Here is a 16987-nt window from a genome sequence, read left to right on the forward strand (position 1 = left end):
GTTCTAAAACCAGGACAATGCATTTGTGGGATGTCATGTCGGAGCCGGGCGGGCGATGAAATTGGTGGGATCTGAATTCGCGGTGGTGGATGGCGGTGCAGCAAGAAATTCGCCTGGGAGACGGAGGGGTTCCCCGTAGACGAGCTTTCCGGGTGTAGCCTGAATGTCGGGCTTGAAGGTGGCGCGAAGACCTAGGGTGACGGCTGGGATGGCTTCAGGCCAGGTTGAGTACGGGTGGCACATGATGGCTGCTTTGAACTGTCGATAGAAACGTTCGATCATCCCATTGGCGCATGGGTGGTAGCTGGTGGTCCGCGAGCGTTCGAACCCGATGGTCAGCCCGAGCAGCCGGAAAAGGGCGCGATTCAAACTTTCGTCCTTGGTCGGTGGTGACGCGGTGAGGGGGCCCGAAGCGGGCAATCCAGCCGGCGAAGAAGGCCGAGGCGACGTCTTCTGTAGTGATTTCCTCGAGCGGCCATGCCTCAGGCCATCGGGTGTCCCTATCGATGGTGGTGAGGCAGTAGCGATAGCGTCCAGCTGGAGACAAGGGCCCTATGATATCAAGGCGGACGTGTTGAAACCGACCAGAGGTCTGGGGGAATGCGCTGAGTGGTGAAGTGACATGCCTGGTGACTTTAGCGCGCCTAGGTGCGGCAATCGCGCTGCATGGAGGGCCAGACATAGCGGTCGGCCACGAGGCGTGCAGAGGCGCGTATGTCGGTATGGCTGAGGTAATGTAGCTGGTTAAAGAGGCCACGGCAATGGGAAAGGGGCACGTAAGGCCTGCTTCGTGCTGCTGATATGTCGCAGTAGATAGTCGTTGTCGATTCGGGTATGGGGACTTGCTGCAGCTGTAGCGAGGACCCGTCCTTAAGAAGCTCCTGCAGTTCGGCGTCCGTAGTCTGATCCTTGGCGAGGACATCAGCTGTTATCTGCGAAGGGCTAATAGCTGCCACACGTGAAAGCGCGTCGGCGACCACGTTGTCATTCGCGCTGACATGTTGGATGTCGGTGGTAAACTGGGCAGTGAACGAGAGCTGGTTCTGCTGGACCGGCTGTAGTTTGTCGCGGCGTTGAGAAAAGGCGTAGGTCAGAGGTTTATGGGCGGTGTGGATAGTGCAGTGCTGTGCTTCGAGAATGCGGCGAAAGTGCTGAACTGCTTCGTATATCGCCAGAAGTTCTCTGTAGTAAGCTGGCGAACTCGACGGGGCGGGGGTCGTGGTTTCGTCGGTGGGGCTGGCCGCAGAAGGGGTCGTTTCGCGAGCTGAGAGTTTCTTGGAGAAGAACGCCAAGGGATGCCAGGTGTAGTCTACGCGCTGAATCAGGGCGGCGCCTGCGGCGATGCTAGAGGCGTCCGTGAAGAGCCCCAAGGGAGCGTCTGGCACAGGATGGGAGAGAAGAGTGGCGGTGCAAAGAGCAGCTTTGCATTTTTCGAAAAGTTGCGTTAAAGCAGGTGTCCACGTGACGGGTTGGTTTCCTCGTAGACCAGCCAAGGCATCATGGAGGGGAGCCTGATACTCGACTGCGTGTGGCAAGAAACGCCTGTAAAGGTTCAGCATGCCGAGGAAACGGCGATGGTCTTTAGCGGTGGTTGGTTGAGTGTACTTTTGCATGTCTGAGATGCGTTCAGGTAAGGGTCGAGTTCCCTCTGACGAAACTTCATGGCCGAGAAATTTGACGACTGAAGCGCCGAGCGTGCTCTTTGGGACATTGACGAGTAGGCCGTGGTCATCGAGACGTTGGAAAAGCAGACGGAGGTGCCTGTGGTGTTCGTCGGTGTTGCGGGAAAAGACCAATATGTCGTCAAGGTAGACGAAGCAGAAGTCGAGGCCGCGGACGACTTCATCGAGGAAGCGTTGAAAGGTTTGTCCGGCGTTCCTCAGGCCAAAGCTCATGAAGGGAAACTCGAACAAGCCGGAAGGAGTAATGATTGCAGTTTTCGGGGCGTCGTCTGGATTGACTGGTATCTGTGTGTAGGCCTTGTCCAAGTCTAGCACGGAGAAAACGTGTTAGCCAGAAATGCAATGGGCGAACTCCTGTATATGGTGAACGGGGTACCTGTCCGGAACTGTGCGGGCATTGAGGGCACGGTAGTCTCCACCGGGCCGCCAGCCTTCGGTATTCTTCGGGACGAGGTGAAGTGGCGAGGCCCATGGGCCATCGGAGGGGCGGGCGATTCCCTCCCGGAGCATGGCTTCGAACTCTGCTTTGGCTATGCGCATGCGGTCCGGGGCAAGGCGACGGGCGCGACAGAAAACCGGGGGGCCTGGGGTGGTGCAGATGTAGTGCACTGTGGTGTGTTGCACATCACGTGGCAACCCGCTGGGGCGCGTCAAACCGGGAAATTCGGCGAGGATGGCGTGGTACGGTGAATTATGTTCGACACTGAGTACCTTGACGCTTGGCTGGTGGGTAGTCGTTCGCTGTCCTGGCGCGGAATGTCTCGTTGTCGCGTCGATGAGACGGTCGTGGCGGCAGTCCGGAAGGAGGTTGTAATGCGCCAAAATGTCTGAGCTGATGATTGGCTCGGTGACGTCGGCGATGACAAAATTCCTATGAAGGTCACGGCGTAGGTTTTTAAGCTGGACGTGCAGGCGGAGCGAGTCGTAACTTTTGATTGTGGACCGGTTTGCCGCGCTGGTGGGTGACAACGGCGGCACGGAGACCTCGATGACACGATCAGCGATCCCGGCAAGTTGGTCGAGAGGTAGCGTAAGATGAGCCTGCAGAATTCCCCGGACATGCGGTGGAAGTCGTTGAAGCCAAAGAGTTCGCAGTACCGAATCCTGGACTTCCATGTTGCCCGCGAGAGCACGCATGTGGCGGAGGAGCTGTGAAGGCTTGCGCTCGGCAAGTTCTGCGGACTGAAGTGGTCGCACCTTCTGGTCTTCCGAGAGTGACAGGCGGCGAATGAGTTCAGTTTTGTGGTGTTCGTAAAGGTTGCCGTTGGTGGGTTGGCAAGGGCATCCCGGACCTCGCTGGCGTAGCGGGCATCGAGGTGGGCGACGACATTGTCGTAGCGGGTCCGGTCTTGCGTGATGTGCGCGAGGGAGAACTGGGCCTCAACTTGGGCGAACCATACCTGGGGTGAGTCGGCCTAAAACGGCGGAAGCTTTACAGCGACACGCCAGATGCCGAGCGGGGCAGCGTGCGGGATGCCATCTGCCGGGGTTGTGACGTCCTCGACGGAGTCGGCAGGATGCTGCTGCACGGAACCATTGAGGCGGTCGTGCCGTTCGTGAAGCTGTTGCTCTTGCTTCTGGATCACCTCTTGCTGCGTGTGAAGCTGTCTGTTGAGAAGTTCCAGCTGTCGTTGAAGGGCGTCTTGTACGTCTATGGCGATGCGTTGTTCTTCGTTGTCCGGGTCAGCAGATGTGGGATGTCATGTCTGCCAAAAGAGGAATCTCAACATAAAAACGTAACGATTCTTTATTCAACTGACGATGGCAGCAGACGGGCATACCAACGCTACGTTCGTCCCAGTAGCGGAACGTAGAAAGCGGTCTTTCTCAGCCAGGCAGCCTCACAATGAGTGCTTGCGGTGATCGAGTGAGGTCTGTTCATGTATGTCTTGTTGCGCGTAACATCATGCTTGTTTATAGTTAGTACGCGAATGTCTAGTGCAAATTACGTGCTCAATAAAACTGCCAAACTTGCATTCTTTGTTATTATTTCTTTAAAATTAATTCTTTATTATCGCTACTTACATCGCCTTTCGGGCGAAACTGACTGTTCTTTAATGTTCGCGGAGATATCTGGGGTGAAATGCGTAGCTGTTGCAGTTAACTCTTCAGCACTGCCTTAAATACAGGTACTGTAAGTGTTGAGAGTAATAACAGTGCACTTCAGCGAACACTTTCAGGACGTCTTTCACACGAGTGGGGCTACTCACTGCACTTCTATTGATGTCCTGAAAACTTTGTTAATCGGCTTTTTGTGGTCATTTGCGACCGTTTTGTGAACACTATGTCAGTTTTGTTTTTGGTTCCTATCTGTTCCTCTTCTTACCAGATTTTTGTGGTTTTGTTGACATTGCACTCGTACGTTCTTTATTGCTTGGACGACTCAGTCTTCTGTTCCAAATGTTGACACCGATGTCAAGGATTTGGACATTTGTTTGTGCGTTGCAATATTTTTCTGACTCTAGCCATCTATCTCGGCACCATCCATCCAGTCATTTAAATGTTCCGCATGGACAATAAATTTGTTCTTCCAAGATATATGTATACACTGACAAAAATACAGGTGAAAGACACATTTGCTAGAAACATGCCATTTGTTATGGGTGGTCAACATGTAATCAGTACACAGTGACACGCCTCTTTGATTATCATTTTTCCTATAACCAGAGAACAAATGTCGAATGTTATTGCCCGGCGCAAGATGTACACACACGTATCAGAACATTCTTGATTATAGTAGTCGATTATCTGTTGCGCATGTTGTCGGCCCACCATGAATAATCAGTGTGTGTGCGCGACGCGAGTAGCGCCGTAGTTTTTGCATGGTATGCGAGCATTAAATTACGGTGGAAGCTTCAACGTGTCATATATAAATAGTCGACGCGTCGGCCCTGTAGATTAAATTTCGCCCATTGACGCATACGCTCGTCACTGTCGTTTTGCCTGAGTGCAATAATTAGTTAGTTTTGCGACCTGTCGTTCCGCAACATTCTAATTATTCACCGTCACGAAGCCTTGACACAAGCATCTCTTTTCTCCTGAAGCTTTATAACCTCATTGCAGGCTCATATTGAAGGTGGTTATACCGAAAGCTAGAGGAGCAGTTGCAGCACGAGAGACCGCGAAGGTGAGTCTTGACGTCGAGAACATTATTATTATTATTATTATTATTATTATTATTATTATTATTATTATTATTATTATCTTCCACTTAAGTTTTACCTTTGTCCATAGTATGGGTGTTTCTTTATTTGACATAATGTGGTTGCCTTGACCCGCGTTTCCATATAAACGCGAAAAATGTTCACTGTTCGTTGGAATAATCTGCATTAAATTTTTTTGCACAATGTTTTCTCGGCAGTAAGGTAATGCCTGTATATACTCTCACCTCATCGCTACTGCTGACGCTGCCGCGTCCAGTCACACAAGCCATTGAGGCTTCGACAGGTCCGCGTACCCTGTATTTCTTGTAATCATGTATAAATAAAGATTATTATTATTATTATTATTATTATTATTATTATTATTAGGCCTAAACACTACCACAATATTTGAGGAAGAGCTCGACTATGTACTTGCGCTAATAACGGGAATTGGCATTGGCCGAGTGAAAACATACAGAAGCCGTCAGCAGGCGTCGCTAAAGCCCCCAACTTCGTAAAGTAGTGCCACGCTTTGAAGAATGCCGCCTCCTCCTCGCGCGCCCTGGCCGAGGCCGACGCCGCGTCGCTATTGGCCCTCGCGCCATGCATCAGCGCCATTTTTGCTCGAGAAGCGCCTACGGAGTAGCAAGGAGCGCATGTTGGCGCCGTTGCGACGTTCAAGCAGTATAGGCGGCGCCACGGTCGAGGAGGCAGCGTGAAAGCGAGAAAGGACGACGAGTGAAGGCGGAGGAGGAGAGTGTCACTACATTACGAAGTTTAAGGGGTTTTAGGCGTCGCCACTCCTCCACTTACCGGTTTAAGTATCTTGCTCCTACAAAGTAACAACGCTTGCTCAAGCAACTACAGGCTGTCCAGAGGGCCTGCGACGTTCCAGAGAGTCACCACCTCCCGATCCCATTGCGGGCGGGGCCACCAACTTGATTGGCGAGCCTTGGACTCCCCCGAATCATGTTTCTCAGGACACTTCAATAAAGTTCTTGTCAATTGTCAATTGCTCAAGCAACAGTCTCAAACCAGTGGTGTACTTTAGACGCCTTCCATAGCGCATTCTGGAAGGGGCTGCCAGAGTCTCTACATAAAGTGAAAATTCACGTCACCATTAGTCTACGTAAGACATGTTGCCGCACTGCTCTCCAAGACACTGTTACACTGAGAACAGCAGCCGGAAAAAATACCAAAAAGAAACACAAGTTAGGAATCACGTGGGATGCTCCGAGCCTCGTGCGAGCCCAAATGCCTGTCGCAAGAAAATGCTGAAAGTAAGTGTTCTCACAGCCCGAAAAAGAATGCGAATTCGGAAAGTTGGAAGGCAACACTGACAATCAAGCATGCAGGAATGCGAATATGAAAATTGCGAAATAGAGGACGTCCCGTGTCCTCTTTATCATTTATTTGTTTTCGTACCCTATGATCATAATTATTTGCTACATATCTCTTCATTTCGCAGATGGACTCAAAGCTCCACTTTGATGAATTTTAGTTTTATAAATAATGTATGCACGCTCCGAGGATATTGCTTAATGCAGAGGCTTCATCTCATCTGGAGGCATTATGTGCTCGAGCAGTTTTACTCATTAAGAAGAATTAGGTAACATTTGGCTATCAATATGTAATTATCTGGTGACATGACAACTAGTTGCTCTTGCTGCATTGAAGTCGTTTAACACTCCAGGCTTGTGCAGTGGTTAGCAATCATGAGATGAGCTCCAGTTTCGAAATCATTATGGCCCGAATAGGCGGCGCCATTCCAGTTGACACTCAACAGCGCTGCGCAAAAAAAATGGGCTCGTGAGCACTCAAAGGGATCAACTTTTTGCTCAACTTAGAAGCTTGTTTGCCGAGAAACTCGTTGGCGTTTCCTGTGTAGCTTCGCGTTGCGACTGCAATTGAACAATTGAACAATTCTTACCGAAGGTGAAACGATAAAATACCTAGGTTTAACAATTTCGAAAGACTTAAGTTGGAAATCACACATAGACGGAATTTGTGGAGCTGCAGAAAAAAAGTTATGGTTCCTTCACCGAATATTAAAGCTAGCAACGACACCCGTCAAACTACTTGGATATTTAACTTACATTAGACCAACGTTAGAGTATGCCAGTGTCATTTGGGATCCGTTTCAATCGGGAATTATACACCGCATTGAGAAGATACAGAGAAAATCTGCGAGGTTCATTCTTTCCCGGTATTATCGTACTGACTCTGTTTCCGAAATGCTTCGGTTGCTTGATTTGCCTCCACTGGCTCAGCGGCGGAAGTTAGCTAGACTTAAATTTCTTTTTTTTTTTGTTGTCGAAAGGCCACTTCAATATTGAAACCACGTCCTATCTTGCTCCCAGGCAGGCTAGAAACGTCAGATCAAGCAATCATTGCATGTTCTCAATTCCAAAAGCATATCTGGACATGTACGCTTATTCATTTTTTCCGCGAACGATTAAGGAATGGAACAGTTTGCCGTTGTCTGTTTTGCAGTCGAGTAGCATTGAAATCTTTGAGGAACACGTTAAAAACCTTTTATGAAATTTAATCTTAGTGGTGCCGTGCAAACATTGTCACACTATTCTAGAAATACGTACAATAGTCTTTCTTTCATGCTGCTTCCAATATCACTGACACAATGTTAGAAACATGTATTTCTTAGCGAAACTATTGTTATTGTATTTCATTATTTGTTTCGCATTGTATTTCCAACATTCATTGCTTCATGTCCAATTTACGTTTGTAAAGTGTTTACATTTTTTTACGCGATGTGCAAACCAGCTGTACCCACCTTGTTACGGCCAAGACGGCCAACAGTATTTGAAAATAAAAATAAAAAATAAAAATATATGTGTGTGACGGCGCAGTCTGCTGTGCTGCGCACCATCCACCAGCTGCGCCTTGTGTGCCAGCAGCTGGGCCAGCGCATGGTGCGCGAGGGACGGCTGCCCAGCGCCGACCTGCTTTTCTTCCTCACCTTCGAGGAGATTGGCCTGCTGCTCAACTCCAGGGCCCCAGGGCTCGTCTTTCGGTGAGTCGCTTTCAAGCGAACGTGGACGGCATATTCGCCAGGCTATTCCGGCTGCGGGATCACGTGCACCCTTGTAACCTTTACAATCTGTAGGACATGCATAATTTCCTCATATAGGAATCATTGAGCAAACTGCGATTAGAGCAATGATAGGAGAAAAACAACATCGGCATTCTCGCAGTCTTCTCCTCTGCGGTGTTTGTTTTGTAGGTCGATTTAAAAATTAAATTAAGGGCTTTTGTTTTCGAGAAGTACGATCTGATTATGAAGCACGCCGTAGTGGGGACTCAGCATTATTTTCGCCGCTTGGGTTCTTTAACGTGCACCTGAATCTAAGGGCACGCGTGGTTTTGCAAATTGGTCCCATCGAAATGCGGCCGCTGGGCCGCCATTCGATCCCGCGACCTCAGCAGCAAGGACACCAATGCACTAAGCAACCATGGCGGATGAATGTAGGTCGATGTTTCAACAACAAGCCCAAATAAACGCTTTCGTTCATCAATCATGTTCGCATTTGCCTTCAATAATATTGCCAGCTCAGTAGTGTTTTTGGGCTGGAGCATTATGATATTCTATTTCTAAGAGGGAAGGAGCACCAACAGCCTTCCATGGAGGAAATACACACGTCATTAAGTATAATTGTTATGTGACGCAATTAGACTTTTCATCGGTGCGCTAGAAAAGATTCCAAACAGCACACCTTTTGCCCATCTTTTTGACGCCATGCGCTTTTAAGATGGTGATAATGATGGTCCTGATTATGATGATGATGATGATGAGTTTAATGGACATAAGCCATGATGACCATAGAACTGTCTTGCTGGCGACACAGTGAACTCCGTCAATGTCTGATGACGAAGTGAGGCATTCAACAACTTCAGTAATTATTTTCAAGATGAGAGCGCAATCCTCGCCCTTTGTACATGGAATGCCTTTTATTTCAACTATATTTAACCGGCTGTATTGCTCCATGTAAGCAATTTGCCTGATGAGTGCTTAATTTTCGGCCCTAAAATCTTCGTTTGAATTTACCACTCCCTAGTAGATTGATATAGTTGCGCGAAATAGCAAGAAAATAGCGTAAAAATACAAACCTGCAATGGAAACGGCAAATATTTAAAAGCCGTCCTTATTCCTGCAACTGCTGCTCAGAACCCATGTCGGAAGTGAATTGCGCTCGTTGAGGACGCGTAGTGCTTTGGCGCACGCGAAGTGCACGAGCTGTGCGCCACGAACATTATGGGAACGGGCCCTCATAACGCACGCTTGAAGTCCTCGGCAAGGATAGATTGTTCGACACAAACGGCAGAAGCATTGACGCAGCTCGTCCAAAAATGAATCGAACGGCTGTTGAGGCGCTGTTAGTGCCTAAAATAGCGCTTGCCCGGGCATCACGCTGCCAAGCTTTTTCAAATATGTGGACCCTTGTACAGGGAAAAGATCGAATCTAGGTGCGTATGCCAGCAGCGTGATCCGCAGATTTTCCAGGGCATGAAAGGTATTGACTGAGCAAGCCATCTTTGGAATCCGGTGATCATGCGTGTACGGCTAAGACATAATGGCAAAGGTGAAGTCGCCTATGACCATGTACTAAACAAGCAGTTTGGTCGCGTCGTGGGTGTTAGCCAGATTTGCCTGGGGGAATGTGGGGGCATTCGCATTATCCATGGTTGATTGCGGTATACCCGGTCCCAACGGGTACTCCAGGGATTTGAGGGCACACCCGCGACTGCATACACGAGAATCCAGGTGCCCTCCTAGAAGGCAACTAGTCAACATCGTGTATATACACACAAGCATCGGTGAGGAGGAAGCGTGGACCGCATAGTAAGGAAACAGCCAAGAAACAGGATATATGTCTTCGCAGCCGGTATGCACGCGTTGGAATGTGAATGAACAAAACGGTGTAACAAAAAGAAGAACAAAAAGGAACCAATTATAGTGTTGTGATGTAGGGGTGCAGACGAGCCGTATGTAAAAATGCTGAAAGATATCTATAGTGGCTCCACAGCCACCGCAGCCTTCCATAAAGAAAGCAACAAAGTCCCAATAAAGAAAGGCGTCAGGCAGAGATATACGATCTCTCCAATGCTATTCACAGCTTGTTTACAGGAGGTTTTCAGAGACCTGGATTGGGAAGAATTGGGGATAAGAAATTATGGAGAATACCTTAGTAACTTGCGATTAGCTGATGATATTTCATTGCTGAGTAAGTCAGGGGACGAAATGCAATACATGCTCACTGACCTGGAGAGGCAAAGGCGAAGGGTAGGTCCAAGAATTAATCTGCAGGAAACTAAAGTAATGTTTAACAGTCGGAAGAGAACAGCCGTTTATGATAGGTAGCGAGGCACTGGAAGTGGTAAAGGAACACATCTACTTAGGGCAGGTAGTGACCGCGTATCCGGATCATGAGACTGAAATAATAGGAAGAATAAGAATAGGCTGGGGTGTGTTTGGCAGGCATTCGCAGATCATGAACAGCAGGTTGTCATTATCCCTAAAGAGAAAAGTGTATAATAGCTGTATCTTACCAGTACTCACCTACGGGGCAGAAACTTGGAGGCTTACGAAAAGGGTTCTACTTAAATTGAGGACGACCCAACGAGCCGTATGTAAAAATGCTGAAAGATATCTATAGTGGCTCCACAGCCACCGCGGGAGAGGAATGTTCGGTGTAATGTTCAGGGATAAGATCAGATTGGGTGAGTGAACAAACGCTAGTTAATGACATCTTAGTTGAAATCAAGAAAAAGAAATGGGCAAGTGTAGGACATGTAATGAGGAGGGAAGATAACCGATGGTCATTAAGGGTTACGGACTAGATTCCAAGGGAAGGGAAGCATAGCAGAGGGTGGCATGGCGATAAGATTAAGAAGTTTTCAGGGAAGACATGGCCACAGTTATTACACGACCGGGGTAGTTGGAGAAATATGGGAGAGGCCTTTGCACCTTTGCCCTGCAGTGGGCGTAACCAGGCTGATGATGAAGAAAGGTCGGCACAAGACAGGCTGGTCGAGAACTGCGGACGAACAAGTGCACGGGATGAGGAAAAGCAAGCGACGATCTCAAGAGTGCACCGTTGGCGCACGCGAGCAGACTCGTGAGCGCGCGCAGAAGCCAACTCCGCCCGCTGCCACCACCGCGCCGAGAGCGCCGCGCGAATCCCCAGATGCGATTTTAGTGGATCCAGCTATATTCAGATCTTGCCCGCGTACGGGCAAGTCTCTTACCCAGAAGCGGACATAGCTTGCCTCCCCGTTGGGCGAGAGCTCGATCTGCCCGCTTTGCGGCACTCGTTGCAGCAGACTGCCGCATGCGTACACTGCTCTGCGCAGCCAAATGTTGACCTGCGCAGCGCGGGCAGGCCAACATGCTGAGAGTTGTTTGCGCTACTCTGGTAGCGCAAAAGGTGAAAAAGCACCCTGTGGTCGCTCTTTCACCTTTTGCTGTGCTCGTTTGCTCGGTTACGAGAACACCAAAGGAACGGCCGCCTAAGAGCTGCACTCTAAAAAGAGGAATAAAATATCCTGAATAACTGGCGCAGGCCCGATGAAATCCTAAAACAGCTAATCAAAAAGCTCGATCCAAAAAGCAAGTGCTGATGGCTAATGCCGCTGAGCAAGTGATTAAAACGAAGGAAATTCCGGTTGGATGGCGTGAAACCAAGATGAAGCTCATCTACAAAGACAACAGGGCTAACTATACGACAAGCTAGTACGTGTCAGTTACAGTCACATCGGTGATTTATAGAATGGCAATGCAAGCCTTAAATTACAACTGTCGAAATGGGTGGGAAAAATAGATGCACTGGGGGAACTAGGGAATGGGTTCGGACCAGGCAGACACTTGGAGGATATATTTGTACAAAGTCGGCACATAGAGATTTCAGCAGCGTGGAAAAGTCCTCTAAGGATAGCATTTCTACACATTAATGGAGCCTACGACAACGTCAACAGGGAGTTATCGCATGTTGATGAGGATTTCGTGCAGCTTCTGAGGGTGATATATAGTTACAGGGCCTTCCAGCAATCTGAAGAAGAAGCTCAGCACGACGACCCAGAGGACGATCGTAAGAGCTCGTTCGTGGTTGTGGCTATTCTGCCATCTTGGCTTGTGACTTTCTTCTATACATTCTATAAATGATACAAGAAATGATACCCTGGTAATGCAACCAGGGTATCATGTGTCTCCATTGTTGTTCACGCTTTATGTTAAAGGCCTACAAAGGCGACTGTAAAACAGTGAATTATTGTTCAATTTATCGCACGTCCGTAAAGAACAAATCATGCAACGGAAGGTCCCCGGACTGTTGTGTGCAAATGACACAGAGCTACTAGCGGACAATGAAATAGATTTACACACACTTGCAAATATGTGTGGCAACGCAGCGACAAATGCAGGTGTTAAGTTTAGCACAGAGAAATCCGGAATTATGTTCTGTAACGAAGAGATGAGTAAGTATGTGGTGTTGATTCAACAGCAAGTCATACCTATAACCAAGCAATATCAATACGTCGGCATGTACATAAACGAAAGAAAGATCTAATAAAGCACCCATCAAATTCATCTGAAAATGAAGGGGAAGCGGAATGCAGCAATAATGAAACAACACTCTGTGGCAACTATAAATGCGATTTTACATAATTCATCGGATTTAGGTGCCAGAACCACGATCTGATTATGAGGCACGCCATATTTGGGTTTCCGGATTTTTTAAAGCCACCTGGGGTTGTTTAACTTGCGCCTTAGTCTAAGTACGCGGGTGTTTTAGCATTTTCCCTCCACTGAAACTCAGTCGCCATGGCCGGGAATGGATTTTGGGATCTCGTGCTTAGCAGCGCAACACCAAAACCAATAAGCAATGTGGCGGGTAAATATAAGGTGATGCGTAGAATCTGCAATGGATTAATGGTGCCAGCTCTAACGTTCGCTAACGGCATTCTGTGCTCAAAACCGGATATATTTTCGGGGCTAGAAGTTAACCAAAGATCGGTAGGCTAGCTGGCTTTGGGAGCCTAGGGCAAAACCACAAATGAGGCATTGCAGGGTGATATCGCTTAGGCTTCGTTTGAAGTCAGAGAAACGCTGAGCAAGCTTATTTGTGCAGAAAGACTCAGGAACATCGATCAAAATACATGGGCGGCTAAAGTGCGCAAGTATCTGTACCTGAAAAGCGTGAACACAGAATGAAGGAAGAGGTCAAGAAAGTCGGCAGCCAAATACAGGGCAATTGAAGGTGTCAATAAACAACCAGAAGTCATAAGAATGAATGTGAGAAAAACAAAGTGAATTGGATACTAAAAATGGAAACAACAAATCATGGAGATTTAAAAGAATCAGAAGAAAGAAATTAGATAGGAAAACATATAGGATAGTACAAAGGACAATGCCTTGCTATTTGAGGTAGAAGACCACGTTGCCCAAGGACAAAAACATACCCAAGCAAATATTCGCAACTAGATTAGGTATATGTATGCCGCAGCAAAAACCCGGAGACCACACAACACATATTTAGGGAATGCAAAGAGATTCACCCAGTAAGAGCTGTAGGTATTGTTGACCACCCAAAATAATTTGGTGTTAAAATGGTCGGAAGGACCAACCGGTAAGCAGTCCAGATAGGCAAGATAACTTTAGAGCATTGGTTTAAAGAAAAGCAGGAAAGAGATTGATATGGCCAGATCCATTACAAGCATAGGTAGCGGTACGAGGTAAGTAGAGAAGTATTGAGGAAGAGAAGAAAGAATAAAGAGACGCGTACAAAAATGCTAGAATGAAAAGCATGTGTAGCATACTTGTAAAACTGAAGCAGGCTATGAGCGAAACGTGAACGAGATGCAAGCAGGAGCTAACGTTGCGGCGAGTGGACTTGTCTCTCTCAAGACGACATATGCTTTCCTCACAGTATATATATATATATATATAGGAACGATTCTTTGAAAGGTGAGAGAGGGTAAGGCGAGTGGGCGAGGTAACGTACGACAGGGCGTCAGCAGCCCTGGTTTTGAAGCGAAAAGAAAGATGAGTTTCAACTGAACGTCTGTGGAGGAATGTGAGGTAGCACTTTGTATCAGGCAGTTGATGTGCCACTGTAAGTTTTTCTTTCCGTGGAAGGGGCCTAGAACACGGGAGGACTATCTGCTCCACTGGAGGTAAGTGAACTATGGTCTCTCTTAGAGATAGAACAAGTGTAACGGCAGAAAGTGCCGCTCGTGAAAATAACGAATGAATAAATATATAATAAAATAACGAAAGGAATGAATGTAAGTAAAGGGATGTGGGGAGATTGCAATATTATTGACAGCGCCGTAAGAAAAGGAACTAAGACCGCTAATGTAAAATAACAGTGTGGTTGCCTAATATTTGAAATTTCACATAGCGAATAGACTCTAAAGCTCCATTTGAAACGTTGAAACGCCTATTGGTTGCAATGTGCTGAAGTTATGGATGAGGTATTATTCTTTGTACTTTCTGTCTCGCGCACAACGAAAATTTGATTGTAGGATGCATAGTTTAGTTTCAGCAACGCTATGAGCTGGTTGGTTGAAATGCTTGGCGACAGGCTTGGGAAGCCTTTTAGCTGTGTCCATTCGATGTCCTTTTGGCCTGATGTTCATTGATTGTCCGCTTTCATCAATGTATTGTTACTTAAAGAACGGACATTCAAGGATATAAATTACATCTAAACTAGCGCAAATAAAGCTAGTTTCCACTTCTTGCGGAACGGAATTTTGCGCTGCTTTTAATTTAGGTGATACTTTGTCACTACTCGTGTAATGTGCTTATCAGTCTCGCTGTCGGAACCCTCGAGAACAACAGCGCCACGTGTCTCGATATTACCGCTTCGCTCACGAGTCACTTGTGCTAATCTTCTTCCGGTGGGACCTTACACATACCAGATAGCTTCGCAAATGAGGCCCGCGCGACTGTGCACTTCGTCCACATCACAGATAGCTTTCAAGACATGTATACCCGCGTGCCACGTCGTGCAGCTTAACCGCAACCCCCTCCCGTCAGTGCCCTCCCGCCGGTGACTGGTGAGCGATGGTGGACGGCGAGCTTCATCGCCGCTATTTAGGCTCATTAATGAACCAGGACTGAAAAGTAAAGAAGCTCTGGTGAAAGCAGTGAAAAAGAATTAAAACATGGACGAAAACCAGACAGTCGGCGACAAAGTAGAAATAATTTGATTTTTAAATGAAGGGGCGAAAAAACTAGAATTCAGTCGTATAGACCGCTGACCATTGTACCGGTAATATACACACTGTAAAAAAGTGCGTTTTTTTTACGGCATATATGCCGTAAAATATGGCAAATCTATACCGTAAATTAGAAAGCAGCGCCACCACTGTTAAAAAGCTTCGAGAGCCTGGAGAGGGACGAAGAGAGAGGAGCTTAACGAAGAAGGACGAGCTGCGCGGATGCTCATTCGCGCGCCGGCCGTTCGCGGCGCAGGAAACGCGCATGCGCTAAGGCATTAGCGCGCGCTGTAGAAGGAAAGACGCACGCTACAGCAACTTCGGCCGTCCCGGCGCCGCGGCTTTGGAGTTAAGTGGAAATCGTACAAGTGCACACAAAGAAGAAGGGTTCGTCGCCTTGCAAGTGCAGGTAGGTCGAGTCATTATGCGCGGCTCAATGGTGTTTTGCGAAGCGTATGCGATCTTGTTTAAGTGTTGAGCTGCGGTTGAGCTTGCCAAGTCTGCGGTGTCGCCTGCGGAACGCTTCCGCACCACTCTTCGGCTTCGCCATGTTTGCTTTCTCCCGCTTTTGATTTAAACGGGTTTGGCACATTCATTGCCTTGCGCACGTGGTAGTGCTGTTGCGATTTGTTCGCTATCCAGTCTGAGCACTACACGTGATGCAGTGCTCTTCGTCACTTTTTCACGTTTTCGTGAGCCTGCTGCCGCCTTTGTTTGTTGTGAGCGTTGTAGCCTTGTTCGCAGATCGCGGCGCGGCGGCGGAAGCGGGGGTTGCAGCGCCATTGAGGAAGTCGAGGTGGTTCACGTTGGGGCTTCCTCAACTATGTTTCTCTTCTCCGCCCGTCACCGCAGGAACTCTGGACGTTCTCTCTTTGGTGTGCTCGCATGCCACGGACTGTGTGCGACGCATTTGCAGCCATGTCTCAGTGTAAGACAGGTTGATTTGATTTGAGGACACACCGCTTTCGCCCTGCATAATCGCCGCAGGTACGTGCATTCAACGTATATTTGGCATTTCGTTGACGATAAATGGTGCCAAAAAGCCTCAATTTTTATTCGATAAACAAGTTGTAATGTAGCAGCCGTATAGCCCAGAGAGTTTTGATGATTTACCTTAAGGAATTACACGAGGCACTTGCAGTTATGGGCTGTCAAATTACACTGCCATGCCACAGAAATCAGGCAGTAGTGATGATTGCACCGTTGTACAGGCCTCTTTTATTTACGGAACGGCAGACCAATAAAATTTGGTGTTCACAGTCTAGTTATTGAGAAAAGACGTCAATATAATGCGACATGAACGCTAAGAAGGTGTAATAAACTAAAATATGTAACTTTTGTTCTCTGTTTTACACCAAGTATAGTGATCGGAGAATTAGGGCTAGTTATTGTTTTAGACTGGCGCATTTTTGAAAATATCTAACACAAGCACCTAGTTCGAAATATTTGCCTGGAAATGTTGGTGCCAAGTACATCAGCACTGCATATGGTTCTACAACTGAGACCTCCATATACAAGGGTCTACAAGCCAATATGGAATGTTGGTACACTCGAAGCCGATAGTTCAGGGCAAGTGTTTTAAACCGCATGCTCTCTCTCTTGAATTTTACAAATATTTACGCAATAAACATTCACTGGAACGATTTCTATAATTTCCACATAAGCCGTGAAACCTGTGATGAAAAATATAACTAATGACTTCCTGTGAATATCCTGTGCTGCCAGTATGTTAGTGTCTCATTATGTTAACGACAGAGCTTGCTACTCAACAGCAAAAATTAATATTTAGTACTCGGTTTTCTCAGGACAGTTCAGCAACAAAATGGAGCCAATATGTTTTATTATTCCCTTTAAACTGTGATCTTCGTGTTCACCATGTAAGCAAGTATGAGCAGGCTATATAGTTAAGTTGACTGAAAACAAGTGAAA

At 47.4% G+C, this 16987-nt stretch overlaps 1 protein-coding gene across 1 annotated transcript in view; it reads left to right on the forward strand.

Annotated features, from left to right (window-relative positions):
• LOC135908719 (uncharacterized) overlaps positions 1-16987 on the forward strand; it is a 212176-nt gene that overhangs the window by 137054 nt on the left and 58135 nt on the right. The window contains exons 4-5 of the mRNA XM_070536551.1: positions 4746-4809; positions 7693-7856. Coding sequence (XP_070392652.1) covers positions 4746-4809; positions 7693-7856 — 228 coding nt within the window. The remainder of the gene's footprint in view (positions 1-4745; positions 4810-7692; positions 7857-16987) is intronic.

Source organism: Dermacentor albipictus, chromosome 3 (genome assembly GCF_038994185.2).
Source record: "Dermacentor albipictus isolate Rhodes 1998 colony chromosome 3, USDA_Dalb.pri_finalv2, whole genome shotgun sequence".
Lineage (NCBI taxonomy): Eukaryota > Metazoa > Arthropoda > Arachnida > Ixodida > Ixodidae > Dermacentor > Dermacentor albipictus.